The 18,091-nt window shown below is 45.0% G+C and overlaps 1 protein-coding gene across 1 annotated transcript in view; it reads left to right on the forward strand.

The window, feature by feature from the left end:
• Positions 1-18,091, forward strand: part of LOC135826975 (uncharacterized) — a 122,772-nt gene that overhangs the window by 75,032 nt on the left and 29,649 nt on the right. Inside the window, exons 5-9 of the mRNA XM_065339500.1 lie at positions 3,635-3,757; positions 6,936-7,004; positions 10,000-10,393; positions 12,424-12,650; positions 16,249-16,464. Of these exons, the coding sequence (XP_065195572.1) occupies positions 6,939-7,004; positions 10,000-10,393; positions 12,424-12,650; positions 16,249-16,464 (903 nt within the window). The 5' untranslated portion in view covers positions 3,635-3,757; positions 6,936-6,938. The remainder of the gene's footprint in view (positions 1-3,634; positions 3,758-6,935; positions 7,005-9,999; positions 10,394-12,423; positions 12,651-16,248; positions 16,465-18,091) is intronic.

The raw sequence follows: 18,091 nt of genomic DNA on the forward strand, positions 1-18,091 counted from the left end.
AGCAAGGCAGGGATACTACAATAGTCAGCTACAATCAAGCAAGGCAGGGATACTGCAATAGTCAGCTACAATCAAGCAAGGCAGGGATACTACAATAGTCAGTTACAATCAAGCAAGGCAGGGATACTACAATAGTCAGTTACAATCAAGCAAGGCAGGGATACTGCAATAGTCAGCTACAATCAAGCAAGGCAGGGATACTACAATAGTCAGCTACAATCAAGCAAGGCAGGGATACTACAATAGTCAGTTACAATCAAGCAAGGCAGGGATACTGCAATAGTCAGCTACAATCAAGCAAGGCAGGGATACTACAATAGTCAGTTACAATCAAGCAAGGCAGGGATACTACAATAGTCAGCTACAATCAAGCAAGGCAGGGATACTGCAATAGTCAGCTACAATCAAGCAAGGCAGGGATACTACAGTAGTCAGGTACAATCAAGCAAGGCAGGGATACTGCAATAGTCAGCTACAATCAAGCAAGGCAGGGATACTACAGTAGTCAGCTACAATCAAGCAAGGCAGGGATACTGCAATAGTCAGCTACAATCAAGCAAGGCAGGGATACTGCAATAGCTACAATCAAGCAAGGCAGGGATACTACAGTAGTCAGTTACAATCAAGCAAGGCAGGGATACTACAATAGTCAGCTACAATCAAGCAAGGCAGGGATACTACATAAACAGTCAGGTAGGGCGACAACAAGATGCTAAACTGACTGAGGTACTGAGACATTGAACGACCTGACAACTAGCTCCAACGAATCTACGAATTGAAAAATACCAACCTTCTTATATCACTTGGAAGGTCCAATGAGGGGAAGGAAACGCAACAAAGATGTGCTCAAGGTATATCCCACGGGAGCAAAGAACGTCGAAAGCTACAACTTGATAAGGAGATTGGTAAGACCATTGGACAAGCCGGTCTGACTACAACTCAACAACGCGAATCAACCAATGACGAATTACGTTATTTTCTCTGTCCAATGCCATACTTGAAGTATGCATTAAGAGAGCATGTCTGAGAAAACCAGAACATAATGCAAGTCGATCTCTCAGATTTCGCTCAAATTTTGTAGGTAGGTTTGCTTTGGGGTGTATATCGACATTCCAAAGCCCGCACAACATCTTTTGAAGGGAACCATGAAATTGGCATACCCCTCAACATTGGCCCAATATTGGCACGATTTATGGGTCTACAAACGAGCTACGCCACAGCGTACACGAACAAGCTACGAACAAAACTCCATCAATTCAACATTACCTCACCTTAGAAGAGTTCTTGGGGCCGCAGCACCACTTAGCCACGCCAGCATCCCAGAAGACGAGGGCAATCATCTCTTGACGCCACAAATGATCGTCTTCAAAATAGCCCAATTACAAGCGCTGATAAAACTGCGAGCTACGACCTCAATTAGCAAACACTATACACCGGCAGATAGTAGAACACCTCTTCTAGCACTGAGGACATGTCCCCCATCATCCTTTTTGGGTTTTCTTGAAATAAACAATTTTGAATTTTTCCACTCGACCATTCTGAAATACGGCTCATACCTGCGCAGGAAAGCTCGCCCATCCGCGACGTCTAGTCAGCAATTTCTACTCTAACACAACCCAACGCTGCAGAACAAAGTGTATTGTTGACTCTGACAAGGAAAAGCAGCGGTGATCACTTGTCACTCCAAACGACAAGATTCTCCTTGCGCCACCAACATTTTTCGGTGCACCAGTTGATGCAAAAGTGACTGAATTTTGCGTGTAGTTTGTGGATTTTACTGCAAGAGGAATGAAGAAATCACGTGCATCGTGACGTAGGATAATGCTTTCTGGTGCACGACACAATGCACATGATCACGATCGTTCCCGAGGAGCTTTTCGAAACGGACCATGAGGGAGGAGGTAAGATGCATTATATTTCTTGCATGCTCTGCTCAGAACATTCAGACACTATCGTTATAGCACTGGCAGTATTGCATTGGCAAGAATTCTTTGAGATATTTCCTCTTGCAGTAAGAACAGGGATGCATTTTTTCACACTAACCTCGCTCATCCAATCTAGATCAATGGGTGATCCATGTAAGTGCAGATGCGCTTGATCAAGGCGACTCGGAACAACTGCTGAACCGTGATCTTCGAGACCTGGCATTCTTGTGTCACGAAGCACGTGATTTCATCATTCCTCTTGCAGTAAAATCCAAAAACTACACGCCAAAATTCAGTCACTTTTGCATCAACTGTTGCACCGAAAAATGTTGGTGGCGCAAGGAGAAGCTTGTCGTTTGGAGTGACAAGTGATCACCGCTGCTTTTCCTTGTCAGAGTCAACAATACACTTTGTTCTGCAGCGTTGGGAGTGGTGTTGGAGTAGAAATTGCTGACTAGACGTCGCGGAGGGGCGAGCTTTCCTACGCAGGTATGAGTTTGGACGTATTTCAGAATGGTCGAGTGGAAAAATTCAAAATTGTTTATTTCAAGAAAACCCAAAAAGGATGATGGGGGACATGTCCTCAGTGCTAGAAGAGGTGTTCTACTATCTGCCGGTGTATAGTGTTTGCTAATTGAGGACGTAGCTCGCAGTTTTATCAGTGCTTGTAATTTGGCTATTTTGAGGACGATCATTTGTGGCGTCAAGGGATGATTGCCCTCGTCTTCTCGGATGCTGGCGTGGCTAAGTGGTGCTGCCCCAAGAACTCTTCTAAGGTGAGATAATGTTGGCTTGATGGAGTTTTGTTCGTAGCTCGTTCTTGTGCGCTGTGCCGTGGCTCGTTTGTAGACCCATAAATCGTGCCAATATTGGGCCAATATTGAGGGGTATGCCAATGTCATGGTTCCCTTCAAAGATTTTCCGCGGGCTTTGGAATGTCGATCTACATCCCAAAGCAAACCTACCTGCAAAATTTGAGCGAAATCTGAGAGATCAACTTGCACATATGTTCTGGTTTTCTCAGACATGCTCTCTTAAATATATTGTACAATTTTCGGATCACGAGACATAGTTTGGCTCCGCTATTATGTGTTGAAATCTCAGGAACCGTTGATCGCAGCGCTTCCTGGATGGGTTCTACGGCACGCGAGTTTTCTCTTCGGCATAGATAGTTGGATCGTTAAATTTGAGCTAGTTTTGACCGAGTTACCATGGTTACGGCTTGTTGAAGTCTCAACGTCGTGTGTGTATAATTCTACACATTCAAGTATGGGGCGGCTCTCAAAGGGTTAATGGGAGTTGTGATAATTCTCAGAACGAGCATTAGAAAAGTCATTAATGCTGCTACCCGCGGTCAAGCTTCAGCCGCTCTGAACCTACCCAGAGCTACGTCTCGTTACGGCCTGAATGCTATTTCATTTTTGGCAGCAGACAGATGGAACATGCTTCCACCTGGATGTCGTCAAGCTAAGCCCCTTTCTGCATTTGTCACAAGCACCAAGTCATTCCTAGGGTTCCCAGTAAAAAGGCAACGCCTGTTGGGAGTTCCCTAGTAAAATAATAAATTCTACTACTACTACTACTATTAGTTTCTTGAATCTGCAAAGTATTCAAAATCAACTGCTGTTCTGGTTTACAAAGCTATGTGCAATGTTTACTAAGAGGTCTGTTTTACTTTCTTGTTGATTGACCATTGTTCATTCTACCAGGACAACAGGACATGTCTGGACAGTGCAGTAGCAAGTGATTACAGCTTTTGGGCTGAGCCTGCGGCTAGACTAAGGGCAATTATCCGCTATCTTGAGAGCAAGTACCCAGAGGAGCAGAAGAAGGTAAGCACAACTTAGAAGAAAAGAAAAAATACATCAAAATGAATTTCCCATTCGAAAACTTGCGTAACCAATGAGGTAACAATATCACTATATTCCCTCCTGACACTCACACATTGTGTCCCTGCTGCAAACACCGCTTTTGATTCACCAAATATTCAGGCATGGCTCAGTATCAGGTTACTGGTTCAAACTAATGATGGGTTATACCCAAACATTTAGTGACCCAAAAGTGACGTTCGCAGCAGAAACGTCCCGGTGTGGGTGTTTGGAATGAGTGCAATAATGCAGTTTACTAAGACTGCGGAAAGGATGCAATAGTTTCAAATATTAATAGCAATGAGTACACTCAAACGCCTCTTATCCGGACGCCTCAGATACTGGCACGCCTCTCTACCGGGCACCTTTAGCTTGAGTTCCTATGGCACAACTGCTTCCAATTTGGGGGTTTGAATTATTATTCGTGTACACTAGTGTCAATTTATCACTGCCCACCTGTGCAATTCACTCATTTTCATCAAGACATTATATTTTATCCTGAATATGCGTAATATGTGCCAAAAACATTTCTTCAAAAAGCGGTATAATACATGGCAGACGAGCTGTCCTGAGATAACGGAAAACCTGAGATACGGGCAGTGACGTTCTAGCTCATACTGAATCGCTCACTCCAGCAATAATATTTAGTAAAAGAGAACATATCAGAGAAAACCAGAAATTTTGTGCAAGTCGCTCTCTCCAATTTCGCTCAAATGTTGCAGGTAAGTTTCCTTTGGGGTGTAGATCGACTGTGCAAATCACGAGCCCCGTGACACCAGATTTCCAGGTCTCGTAGATCACGGTTAATCAGTTATTCTGAGTCACCTTGATAAAGAGTACGTGCACTTACAAGGATCACCTGTTGATATTTAGATTGGATCACATGCATTTTGATGCCCGGCTTAAGAGCACGCTGGTCGCGTTGTAGGCCTTCCAACCGGGACTTTTTCTCAACATGCAGCACAGAGACTAGGGTAAGTAGGGGCCAAATTGCGTTGTTCATCACGTAAGAAATATGTGATGTGGGCACGTCACGTACCACATGGAACCAGTGTAGCCTGTGCTGGTCAACTCCAAGCGACCTTGATGGCATGCTCGATGGTCATTCCTTGCTGTTGCAGATCTACATCAAGCATCAGCATGTAAACTAGCCACGGTTCCTGTTGACCCATGTTCGGGGTGTTCGAGGTTAGGGTGAAATATGCATACAGACAGCTTCGCCAATAACGACTGCTGATATAACGAAAATTCGTGAATAACGACAGAATTTCCATGCCCAGAACAAAGTCCCATCCCATGTAATACATAATAGTGAGACTTTGGGTATAACGACATTTTGCGAATAAGGACACCTTTTTGACGCCCACCGAGTGTCGTTAAAAGCGAAGTTGACTGCACCTGTTCTCACTGCAAGAGGACATATCTCGAAGAAGTCTTGCCAATGCAATACTGCTAGCGCTGTAACGATAGTGGCTGCGGGTTCTGAGCAGAGCATGCAGGAAATATGATGTGTCTTACCTCCTCCATTATGGTCCGTTTCGAATAGCACATCAGGAACGATCGTGATCGTGTGCATTGTGTTGTGAACCGGAAATCATTATTCTACATCATGAAGCATGTGATTTCATCATTCCTCTTGCGGTAAAGTTCAAAAACTACATGCCAAACAGTCACTTTTTGCATCAAATGTTGCACCGAAAAATTGTGGTGGCGCAAGGAGAAGCTTGTCGTTTGGAGTGACAAGTTGTCACCGCTACTTTTCCTTGTCAGAGTCAACAATACACTTCGTTTTGCAGCTGGTCTACAAAGCCGAAGTGACACGCCGTAATGTTAACCCAGCACGTGTGTACTTCAGAGCGACAGAGCCAACGTTCAAGACCCGGTACGGAAACCACAAGGACACATTCAACCACGAGCAGAGACGAAAGAGCACCGAACTATCCAAGTATGTCTGGAAATTGACGGAGAGACAGGAAGACTACTCGATCCAGTGGAGTATTTCAGAACGAGCACAAGCCTACAGCAACATCAGCAAGAGGTGCCAACTTTGCCTCTCGGAGAAGTTCCGATCATAATCGCGGATAGAGAAACATGCCTCAACAAGAGAAGCGAGCTTATCGAAGTGTAGACATGCCAGCAAATTCTCGCTCCCAAACTACACCGGGGTCACATGATAAGATATGCGGTGTTCCCACACACACACGCGCACGCACGCACGCACACAAGCACGCACGCCCGCACGCACACACACACACACACACACACACACACACACACACACACACACAACCACACACAAACACACACTCTATCTCTCTCTCTCTCGTGCACACACATGTACACCCTCACTCTTTCACTCTCACACCAAACCACATATTGCGCCATTACCCACACTGGTATCTGCTATGTAACACATATTACCCAGCCCTTTGGCGTGACACAACTACCACTGAAACCTACTTAATTCCTGCGTCGGTTCTACATGTATCTCCCATCTTGGTTATAGCAATATACCTCAGCCATGACACTTGCATTCATATTAGGCACAGTGTATTCCAGCGCTGATGTTATCTCCTCAAGCTTCGTGGTTGCAGCACTGCCTTAGCCTACATTACAGATACCCTATATAACTAGCGAATAGTATTATTATGTTTTATCGTCTGATGAGTGTTTTTTGAAACACGAAACTCGGAGTTGCGAGAAAGGTTTTGGTCTCTGGTTTTCTGCTTCGTGTGGTATTAAGTTAAGGGGGCGTTAGAATTATCTTCATCAACTGTTCGAACAATTTTTTTAAAGAGATTAGTTGAAGCGTCCCATTGGAACGGTTTCTATCATTTTAGAGTTTTCAGTTGAATTGTCGATGACGTCCGATAAGATTGACCATGACCACGCACAACGTGACGTTGCTATTCCAAACTCTTCGGAAAAAGCATGACAAGTCGAACAAGCCCTAAGTGAATAGCCTCAAAGAAAAGTATTTTTTCTGCTCAAGCTACCCTGTGCGTGACCGTCTTTCCTGGCACCTCACTTCACTCCAACCCTGTTTCTCTACGGACGATTCTCTACCAACCACCTGTCCTCTTCCCTATTCCTACTTGTACATATGTCATTGTTTTTCCTGTGTGTTCTATTGGCAATGTAGGTAATGGAAATTATTCGACGTGCCGCTGCCAAGGAGACTGCTGACCCTCACAACCGTCGTTTTCTTCAGGTAATAGAAAGCACATAATGTTATGAGTTATGACTAAGTTTCCACCGGTGTAACCAGATAATTATACCGTCAGCAAGTGTGACAAAGGGCACAAAACTGACCAGGAGTACTTAGCTTAAAAACTGACAAGGAATGCTCAGATTCCCCTTCCATGTTTACAATAATAAACTTGAACCTCCCAATTTGGGTGGTCTGTTACTTTGCGTCGTTGGGTTGTAGTAAAACCGTTACGTCCAATTGTCTTACTAGTGAAGTCTTTATACAGTAACGTTCGGCATTCTTTGTTGCTGTGGGACAAAGCCCGTGCTCATCTTCATTGCGCTTTCCTTCCCCTCTTTAGATATTTCCTTACCTGAGCCTCCCAAGTTGGAAGGTTGTTGGTTTACACCTCTTAGATGTGTTGGAGTGAGGTGTTAGTTCGTTGAATGTCTCAGTACTCCTTGTCAGTTTTGTGCCCTGTTGTCGCATATGCTGACGGTGTATTACGTGGCTGCACTGTGGGACAGTTGGTTATCACTTGTAACATTTTGCCCTTTCTTTATTTTTTACATGATTACATTGGCTAAAGATCCGAGCTCTTCAGGTTAAGTCTTTATTATCTTTTATACTGAGTATTCCAAGTATCCCGTTGCTATGGAGAGTATCGTGGCAATTGAGGTCATTCACTGATGTTATGTACTTGGTCCGGCTCATCGCCATTGTCGCTTATCCCCGACGAACTTTTTGACAGGTAAAACCCAGTCCAATCACGATATCTAACTTACTTTTGCTTGGGAGGTCGTGATGGCAAGATCAAAGTAGGCACCAAAGAAAAAATGATCGCGACTAGCGCTTTGAATCGCGATGTATTCGACTTTTTTGGGAAGTGGGAATCTGGCCATTCACTGTCTGTGTTGCCAAAAGCCAAGCTCAGCGACCCGAAGACCGGAACTGTAGCAGGTGCAACTGACATCCTGGTGCGGAGAGCGTGACAGGCACGAGTGCACGGCAGAAGAGTATAAGCATCATGATGAAGAAGAAAGGTGTTTTTGATGCGATGTGCCCGGCCGACCTGTTGGTTGTTCCTTCTCTTGGTGGACCTAGCAGCCGCATTACAAGAGTCGTGGCCCGCCTATCCAAGGAGCGTATGACACCTGTCTGGAGAGGCCTGTATGCCTCATTTGAAGGCTTTGTTGAAACACGCTGTGGTGACACACAGGTCACACTGCCCACGATTCCTTCAAGCACCGAAGTGACAGACACAACTGTTTCTTTCCCATTGCTGCCATACGATAGGCTGAGAACGCAAGAGATACTCTACCAGTCTACGCCAGCAGCTAGACACCAGTTGAGTGAACTTTGGACCTGTATTACTAGTGTGAGTGCAAGAACGCGCTCCTTCGCTGATTTATTTCGTGCATTTTGCTTACCTTGCTTCCTTTCTTCGACTCGCTTCACCTGATTCCATTGCTGACATTTTTTTCTTGTGGCAGAGAGTATTCATGTATCATGCTTCCTCACTATGTCTGTTTGAAATTTCACAGAGCGGTAAAAAACTCCTGTTCTTAGTGGCGAAAGATAAGCGACAATTGCGATGAGCCGGACGAAGTACATAGTAATTGTTAAAAATGGATGAAGTTTCGTTTTCAATCCGTGCATATGGTAAAAAGTCGTCTGTACTTTCAATACGTTTCACAAAGCTATCACCGACTCATTCGATGTCCACCATCCTAGTGTTGAAAGTAGCAAGAATCTTTATAGATTCATTTCCTGCTTGTGTTTAAATTCAGGCAAGTACATGTGTGCAGTGGATGCCGCTTTCCGAAAGAACCATATAGCATGTGGACAAGCTGATCTTCTCATTTACATTGTCCGATTCATAAAAATATTCATCTCCACTTAAGAAATGTGCTCCTCACATACTTTACTGTCAAACAGATGAACACTGCCAACTATGGAGCATTATCATCTTCACAGCCTTTAAGGAAAAGTTGCCTTCAATACTTATATCCAGTAATTATTATTCTTTACTAAGAAAATGGTGGGCATCACGCAACTGCGTTATAAAGGAAAGGGGGTTTATCAACTGACAACCCCTCTATTCAGTTGCTATTCACAGTGAGTGGCCCGAAACGTCACAATTTTTTGACGTCACTAATACAGAATTTTCATCCAGCGCATGCGCCAAGTGTGAATAGCAACTGCATAAAGTGGTTGTAAGTTCACGAGCCCCCTATTCTTTAATTGTTGTGCTTGTGTGAATGAAGCTGAAGACACCACTGCAGCTGTACTTATGGTTGATAAATATGGTGGTAAAGACACACCTGGCAATATGGCGGTAAACACACGCCTGCCCACACACGCTCCCTAGGCTGCAAAGTTCTGGCACAGAGCTCTCCTTCTCACCACCACCACCATCAGTTCGCGCCTGGCGCCTGGTCGATGCATGGCTGGCGGTATCCGGCATAGCAGGCTGGTACATCAAGTAGCGCATGGTACATAGATGATGACACAGCAACGATATAGCTTGATTGCGATGTACGTTTCGTCCCCGCTGGACTCATCAGGCAATCTTCTTCTTGGATGTCTTCATACGGAGCTTGACTCGGAGCTTGACTCATATTTATCAACCATAAGTACAGCTGCAGTGGTGTCTTCAGCTTCATTCTCCCGAGTCAAGCTCCGTATGAAGACATCCAAGAAGAAGATTGCCTGATGAGTCCAGCGGGGACGAAACGTACGTCGCAATCGAGCTATGTCGTTGCTGTGTCATCATCTATGTGCCATGCGCTACTTGATGTACCAGCCTGCTTTGCCGGATACCGCCAGCCATGCATCGACCAGGCGCCAGGCGCGAACTGATGGTGGTGGTGGTGAGAAGGAGAGCTCTGTGCCAGAACTTTGCAGCCTAGAGAGCGTGTGTGGGCAGGCGTGTGTTTACCGCCATATTGCCAGGTGTGTCTTTACCACCATATTTATCAACCATGTTGTTCTTGTGTGTATTATATATACGCAGACTTACCTTCAGCTGGAGGAATTTTATTCCGAAGGCCAAGTGGACGCTAACACTCTAGTTGTTCTAGTTAGCGGGGAACAACTTGTTGGGAAGTCGACACTGATCAAGACATTGAGAGAAGAAGGAAACAACGGCACATCAAACGACTCGAAACGAACCCGAGGCATCCAGATGTCCAACTTCACTGATAATCTTGGTCAGCATTTGCGTATCAAAGATCTCGCTGGGCAGGACGCGTTTTCAGCGACACACGACATTTTCTGCCTATCCACATCAGTACCAAGCCTCGGTCTTGCTGTTGTCAATAGTAAATGGGACGAGAAACTGATTACAACAAGCATAACCACCACAGTTGGTCGGTTTTTGAGCCGGAGGCCACCATCGGTAACATCAGGTCAGTGCGATATTTTCTCAAATGCATTTTTGTGAAATTTTGTTTGTGTCTGTTGATCCGTATGTCGGCATGTACTGTAGCAGACATGGAAATTCAGTTGTTTGACCAGGGCCGGCGCCCTCAGCGCGAACAGAACGCTGCGTGCAGTGCACATGTTGATCCGATACGACCAGCGCTCTGCAGAGCATAAATACATGTGTGTTCCGCTTGTCCATGGCCGCATGGCGAGTGCCCTGGGGCCGCTAGAAGTGTGACCGGATTTCCATGTCCACGACACTACATGAATGAATGAATGATAGGGGTATGTGTTTGATTCTGTTTACTGGTGCAGGGAGGGCACTGTGTGTGTGCATGCAGGTATGTGTGTGTGTGCATGCAGGTGTGTGTGTGTGTGTGTTTATGTGTGTGTGTTATTTATAGTGGTGTGCATGGGTAGTCGGATACGCATGCAGCCCGTGAGGATCTCGTGTAGACGGGTACAGAATAGTACCTGAAAACCCGAAGTCGCTGATGGCATCATGTACAGTGCACATGTACAAATTCATGTAGTACTCTGCATGTCTATCCAGTGTGTAAGGGAAGGAGTGCATTGTGCTGTCACCATGGAAACATTACCCAATAGGGTATCCGTGCTACCCGTGGAAAACTACCCAAACCCGATCCCTGAAGAAAATGCTACCTGACTCAGCCCTAGATATTCATCTCTCTGTCCATGGTAAATGCCTGTAATAAGTCCTTGGGTTGAAACATTGGTGAAGGTCGAGCACATGTGCGTCAATATGGGCCCGGGAGCGTATGTGGTCCCGGCGATATTTTGGATACGTGAAATCAGACTGTTTTTCACATGAACGAACAGTTTTATTCACAAGTGCTGTGCACTACACTGTACACTGTACTAACGAATTGTTACTGCACATCAAGCTGAACATGCACTGCCCCATGTACTGGGTCTTTCCTTTTGCCCATGTATGTTCACACGGAGGTGGTCTAGAAAATGAGATAAGAGTGTCGATACATGGCACATGGGCGCGTACAAGGATAGTGGACATTATACAAATCTTCAAGTTATTCCGAACTTTCCAGAGTTGGACTTTTCACGCTGTGTGTGTGCAGTGGTTAACAGTTTTACCACACAGAGCACTATGGTCTGTGCATAAAGTTATGTACCACTACCAGTCTACTGGACACCCGGACTGTCGTGCTACATGAATCACGTGGCACAAGTCCACAGACTTGTCACGTGCACATACATGCAGTCAGGGAAAGTGAGCTTGGTGTTTGAGAAAGCAATTAATTATTTTATTTTAGGGCATGGAATAGTCCCGCCTCATCTTTGCTGCAACAATGAGTCCACAACTTACAAGTGAGAAACAACAAACAGCTTCTGGATCGAAAATGTTCAGATCCTTTAGTGTGGAGAGCCTTGAATGAAAGAGCCGTGCCCGTGGTTCAAATATTCTGCTCTCTTCTCCAATTGAGCAACGTCCGAAATAAGCTATGTCCATACCAAAATTGTCTATGCCCGATGGAGCCCAAGATGTTCGGAAACATTCAGAGAACTCGCATCTATCTTCTCCATCTCCAGACTTTTCTCCTCAGAGATCTGATAATTAAATCAGCCTGGTCGGCATTGGCTGCTTCTTCTTCATTTGTCGCAGAAACAGCAGCGCACACTTCTGCCTGGCCTGTGCAGCCACTTCTCCAGTAGATTACCAAGGTTCTCAGCCCGAGACCGAACACATGGAGGTCAGGCATGGTTCCATCCTCACTCACGAGATATATATTCGAGGCCGCTCATAACACCCTAGTACGTACTATCGGTCGCCAATTCATTTGAAGTAGCATGAGCACAATTGCTTTAAAACACTCTTTTGACCAATTTGTTAGCTGCATACTATGATATTGCGGAGAGTGTGTTGCTTAAAATCACCTTTCCTCAAATCTCAAACCTTTCCTCAAATCTCCTCACCACAAATATAATTATATATATTTTTGTTTGCGTTTCCCATCTCTTATTGTTGCAAATACAGACCAGCCGTTCAATGTCATGATCATTGCGACCTTCCGCGACGAGATCAAGAGAGAGGATCATGGAAAACTTGCTGCAAAGCTTGCCACAAGCTATAGTAGTGTCGAGAAGGAGTTTGGTGATAAACTCCACTTTCGAGGACGCTTTGCTATCAATGCCACCGTCAATGACGCAGACTTCGATCGCTTGAGAGTAAAACTTTCTGAGGTCTGCAGAGATATCCTGAGCGTAAGTAAAACTGTAAACCAGATTTCAATTACAACTAGTGGAGAAACTAGGGGATAGTAAAGGGATCAGGAAAGATAAAGTGTGATAGAGAGAGTCAAAGATGGAAAGATGGAGAGAAAGAGGGAGAAGGATAAAGAGATAGATAATGAGAACGAGAAAGAGAAAGAGAAAAAACAAGAGAGAAGAGAATGAGATAAAGAAAGGCAGAAAGAGATGAAGAGAAAGATGGACAGATCGATGGAGAGAAAGAGTTAGGGAGACAGGGAGTGAGGTGGGAGTTAAAGAGAGACAGAGATAGAACTGCAATGCACACCAGTGCATTAGACAGAGTTTATAATCATTTGTGGTCATCTGCACTTGCACCTCTCCCGTGAATTGTGCCATGGATTTGGTTATGAAAGAACTATTCAAACTGGAAAGCAACCTTATACGATGTTCCAAGAATGACCTTCACAAAATAATGTCCGGCATAGAAAGTGGCAAGCTGCAGGGATAGTGCCTGGATCATGGCCTGACACGAGGGAAAATATGGATCAGCGAAAGTGATTTTTGGTCCAAGAGCGCGTGGCTGTGAGTCTGATCTACTCAGCCACCAGGACAAGGTCCTGGGGGTCTGGTGATGTTTTATCTTTTTAGGCAGTTCACTTCCCCGTCTGATCCTTTGAATCATCCAATTATCCATGAGCACTCGGCCGAAGGCTAGAGATAGGCACCCACCAAGCTAGAAACCAGCAGCCAAAGGTGGAGCCATGCATCATAATAAATATGGATATTAAATAACAAAGCAAGGACCTTATGCAGGATAGCTGCCGAGCCAAGGAGAGCGTTCTTTTGCAATTCAGACATAGAACAGTAGCTGGTGATACCAATTGTGTCAAGATATCCTGGCAACTGTTTGGAAACGTGCCCTAAGTCCCAACTACCACAGGAACAATCGGAGTCTCAACTTGCCATAGTCGATGGATTTCGCGAGCAAGAATTTGATACTTGGCACGTTTCTCAATGTCCTTTTCAACAACGCGTGGATCACCAGGTACAGCAATGTCAATGATCAGGGCCTTCTTGGCAGGTCCATCAACCAGAACAATATCAGTCCGTCAGTGCTTAGTGAAGCGATCGCACCGGATGGTGAAATCCCACAGAATCTTGATCTTCTTGTCCTGTGGAGAGATTTTGGAGTCTGAAGTATCTCTAGCTCCAGGCACATTATCCTCGGGTGCAGGATGCTCTTGTACCGTTACACTAGTCTTGGTATGCTCAAGCACAGGATCACAGTGGTGCTTGTAGTACTTGTCTTCACATGGTATCCCATGTACACGACAGAGCGACCAGTGGACCAGAGAGGCCAGCCGATTTTGACGCTCGAAGTAATCCCTTCCAGCGAGCTTCGAACACTCGCATAGGATAAGGGCAACCGACTCGCCTGCCTTCCCAGACATTCGACACAGGGGGCTTCTGTCTGCCCTGATAGAAGATTTGGGCCTTGAGCAAGTTAGTTCCTAAGGCCTGGTCTTGTGCCGCAGTGATCAGTCTCTCTGTGGTCTTCTTGAGACCAGCCTTTGTCAGCCAGTTCCAGGTGTTCTCCTTGGTCAGTTTTTCTTTTGGCCGGACAAACTGTCCATGCACGGGTTTCTGGGTCCACGACAAGAGGTGTTCTTTTTGAAGCGACACTTCACTACCTGTGAGGAGTCTGGTGGGGCATTCAGATGTGGCCACAGAATGGGCGCAGCTACCTTCAGGAGCTCCTTATCTGACTGATGCACATAACGCTGCAGATTGCTTTTCTCCATTGTGACATCATCATGAATATTTTGCAAACCATGTCCACCCTCCTTGCGACTGACGTACATACTGGCTACATCAGCGCGTGGATGGAGAGCTCCATGCATGGTCATAAGCTTGCGCGTTCTTCGGTCAGCAGATTTCAACTCGTCTTGCATGCATGCCAAGATAGCAGCACTATACCATATCAAAGCCACAATCCAGGTGTTGATGGCTGTGATGATGCTGTGGCCGTTTAGAGCTGCGCGGAGTACTCGTCGCACACGCCACTTGTACTCCTGCAGGATTTTCGTCTTCATATTTGAATGGTCAACACCTCCAGCTTCAAGGAAACCGTGGTATTTGTACGTTTCTTCTGGCTGTAGCGACCTGATAGATGAGTCACTCAACATTATTAAACGCATGTCCACGAAGGTGGCGGGTGCCACTTTCGCTTACGCCATTCAGGATTGATGTCTGAAGAGTAATACAATACAATTAACTGACAGGAGTGACAAAAACAAAAGCCGTTAGCAACAATACCAATTGGGCTGATGGAAAACTTAATCAAAAGTATAAAATATAATAATTATACACTCAATCTGCGGGCAGCATGCTGTTTTGTTCTTTGTGAACTCATCAGCGCAGCACAGAGGAAATGAGGCTGAGCCTGATAGCAATGAAAATAAAAATTTCCAATCAAGCCCGAACGTACCTTGCCACGGAGTGCTCAAACTGACAAGTCAGTGAGCTCTGCGTAATGCAAACAGCAAAGGCACTACCCCACATGAGAGTGCTCAACTACTACAAGAGCAGGAGCGAAATCCTCAATCTGCGGACAGTGTTTCGTTCTTTGTGAACGCATCAACGCAGCACAGAGGAAATGAGGCCGAACCTAATAGCAATGAAAATAAAAATTCCAATCAGGCCCGATATAATATACATATATGTGTGGTGTTATTTCGAAAATCGGCACCAGAACACAACCCTATCCAGGCCCAGACGACACCGAAGTGCGAAAATGAGAAACAGTTTAAAAGATGCGCTGCTCGAAGAATTCGGCCAGCCACTGCATGCCGTACCAGCACGATGGTGCACGTCCGCACGAAGCCAAAATCAATGCACGTGTGTTAGCAGCGCAGGGGAAAGCAAAAGGGTTTGACATTTGGGTTGCCATTCAGCCGACTCAAAGTCCCAATCTCAACTTGGACGACTTGGTATTCTTCCACAGCCTGCAGGCAGACTTGTCACTTGTGACGAAGGAAACCAGAAAGAAGCTTCTGCAAGCTGTGGAAATATGTTGGCATGAATACTCCGTTGCCAAGATGAGGAGCGTTTGGCTGTGTCTGTATGTCTCTTTCCATCACGGCATTCTGGAGAGTGGCAGAGACAACAACTAACAGCGCCACTGTGGAGGTCATCAAGCTCACAGTTCGGGCAAAGAACTTGGCGATTTCTAGTGTTTTGGCAACTTGTAAAGGCTGCGGAACAAAAACGAAAGTCAGCGCGGATGCAGACACGATATCATCATGGAGTCGTCATGAGATTCAGACGAAGAGTGAAGCTGGACTGCTTTGAAACGAGCTGTATGACATCTGTAAATAACTAATCTCTCATATGCTGCTGTGTTTTCCACTTTTCAAAGTGTGTTTGTAGCCATAGAATGCTTTATACTGAACTGTAAATATGCAATGAAGTTTAGCTTACGGAGGAAGTACGTCATTAGTGGATTGGGTTCGTTCTCAGTGACGTATACATACGTCATTAACGATAAAAAGGTTTAATCAGGTTTGTGAACAGAGAGTACTTTACCCACTGCGTTGATGTGCATGTTCAGAAATCTCCCAAGCAACCCAAAGTGCTCGGGCAGGCAGAGGAAGTACTGGCACAACTGCATGACAACATCCGAGAGCCATTCTCAACAAGTCGGGAGTTCTCTCGACAGCTTTGTGCTGCTAGCCACGTAGAGTATGATGACGATGATGACGATGAAGATAGCATCTACACCGAACAAATCCGTCGATATCGCAAGATCCTCAATGCGTATGGGCTGGTATGTACATACTCTGCAGATTGAGTAATTTCAATTTACTTTCAGTAGATGTATTTCATGTTATGATGTATGTCATCTACGTCATGTACATCTCTAAGGGGTCGTCGCAAAAGTGTTTTATCGTCCCTGAAATGAACATCGCTCATTTCTTACTCGCACACCCTCCACTCCCTATGAAACAAACGCAGCTTGCTATGCTGGGTGATGAAAATTGCATGCATGTTTATGTACTCATGTACATATATATAGTATCGGTCGACTTGTGATTTTTTCCAGATTTATTGGAAACTGGCACCCTACCTTTTTAGTGTCTCCCACACATAGTTGTAGATATCATGAAAACAGTACATCCTGCATTGTGTGACCCGTGCAATAACTCCTTGCCACATTTGAGGGCAGAAAAGCCCAAGAACAGGGAAATAGAAATTCGAAACTCGGATGTTGAGCCATAAATAAAAGTAGAAAGGAAAAGACATTATGGATACGAGTTAAGAGTAACTCTCCATCACTGTAACATGATACTTTATACAGTCAGAAAGTGCAATAACTAGGCACAAAACTGACACGTACTGAGACATTCGACGTCCTGACACCTAGCTTCAACACATCTCCGTAGCGCTAGCCTACAGCCTTCCAACTTGGAAGGTTCAAGGTTACGAAAAGACCAAAGAGGGGAAGGCAAGCGCAACGAAAACGAGCAAAAGCTACAGTCCCAACGGAACAAAGAATGTCGATTGTTACTGGACGATGACAAGACCAGTACGATATTTGACAAAGCGGTCTAACTACAATTCGAAGCAGCAAAGCATCACACCACCCAACTTGGGTGAGTCATGAATATTAAAGATAAGTAAAGAAATGGAAAGCTTTGCGAAAACGAATTGTACAAGCCGAAAGCCAAACTCCTACAGTACTCCTCATGCATGACATTGTGATGGACTAGTTGACTACAAAACAAGTTGTTTCATACGACGTACGTTTCGCCGTACGGTTCTTGACGGCTTATCAGGTGTGCAATTTGAAACTCGGATGTTGAGCCATAAATAAATGTAGAAAGGAAAAAGGCATTATGGATACGAGAGTAACTCTCCATCACTGTAACATGATACTTTATACAGTCAGAAAGTGTCTTAACTCGTATCCATAAATAGAAATTCAGCCAGGTTTACAAAATTTGAATAGGTATGCCATGGCAAAATATGTGGAGAAGCAAATCCCAAACCAAGAATGAGATTCTTGAGATTTAAAGTGGGTTTTTGATCCTCAATTCGGCCCAGATCGAACTTTCAAAAGCCAGCGGGACAGTTTCCGATGAATTGACCCTAGTGTCGGTCGACTTGCGATTTTTGCCCCCCCCCCAACCCCTCCAACGAATGATGCTCGTCTCAGGAACAACAAAAAAACGTTTGCAACCACCCCTAAACTAGATTTGTTCTTATTCGTTGGTTTGAGGGAAAGATGCAACCGGTTTGATTTGTTCCTACTTCTTTTAAAGCCCATATCTAGAACATTACGATGCCCATCCTGCAATTAGCTGTAGTTTATTATCTATTATTCAGTGGTAGACCAGCTATACACCGATACTAGTAAGTGTAAGGCTGCTGGAAACTTCAAGGTGAAGTGAAAA

This window comes from Sycon ciliatum, chromosome 11, assembly GCF_964019385.1.
Source record: "Sycon ciliatum chromosome 11, ocSycCili1.1, whole genome shotgun sequence".
Classification (NCBI taxonomy): Eukaryota; Metazoa; Porifera; class Calcarea; order Leucosolenida; family Sycettidae; genus Sycon; species Sycon ciliatum.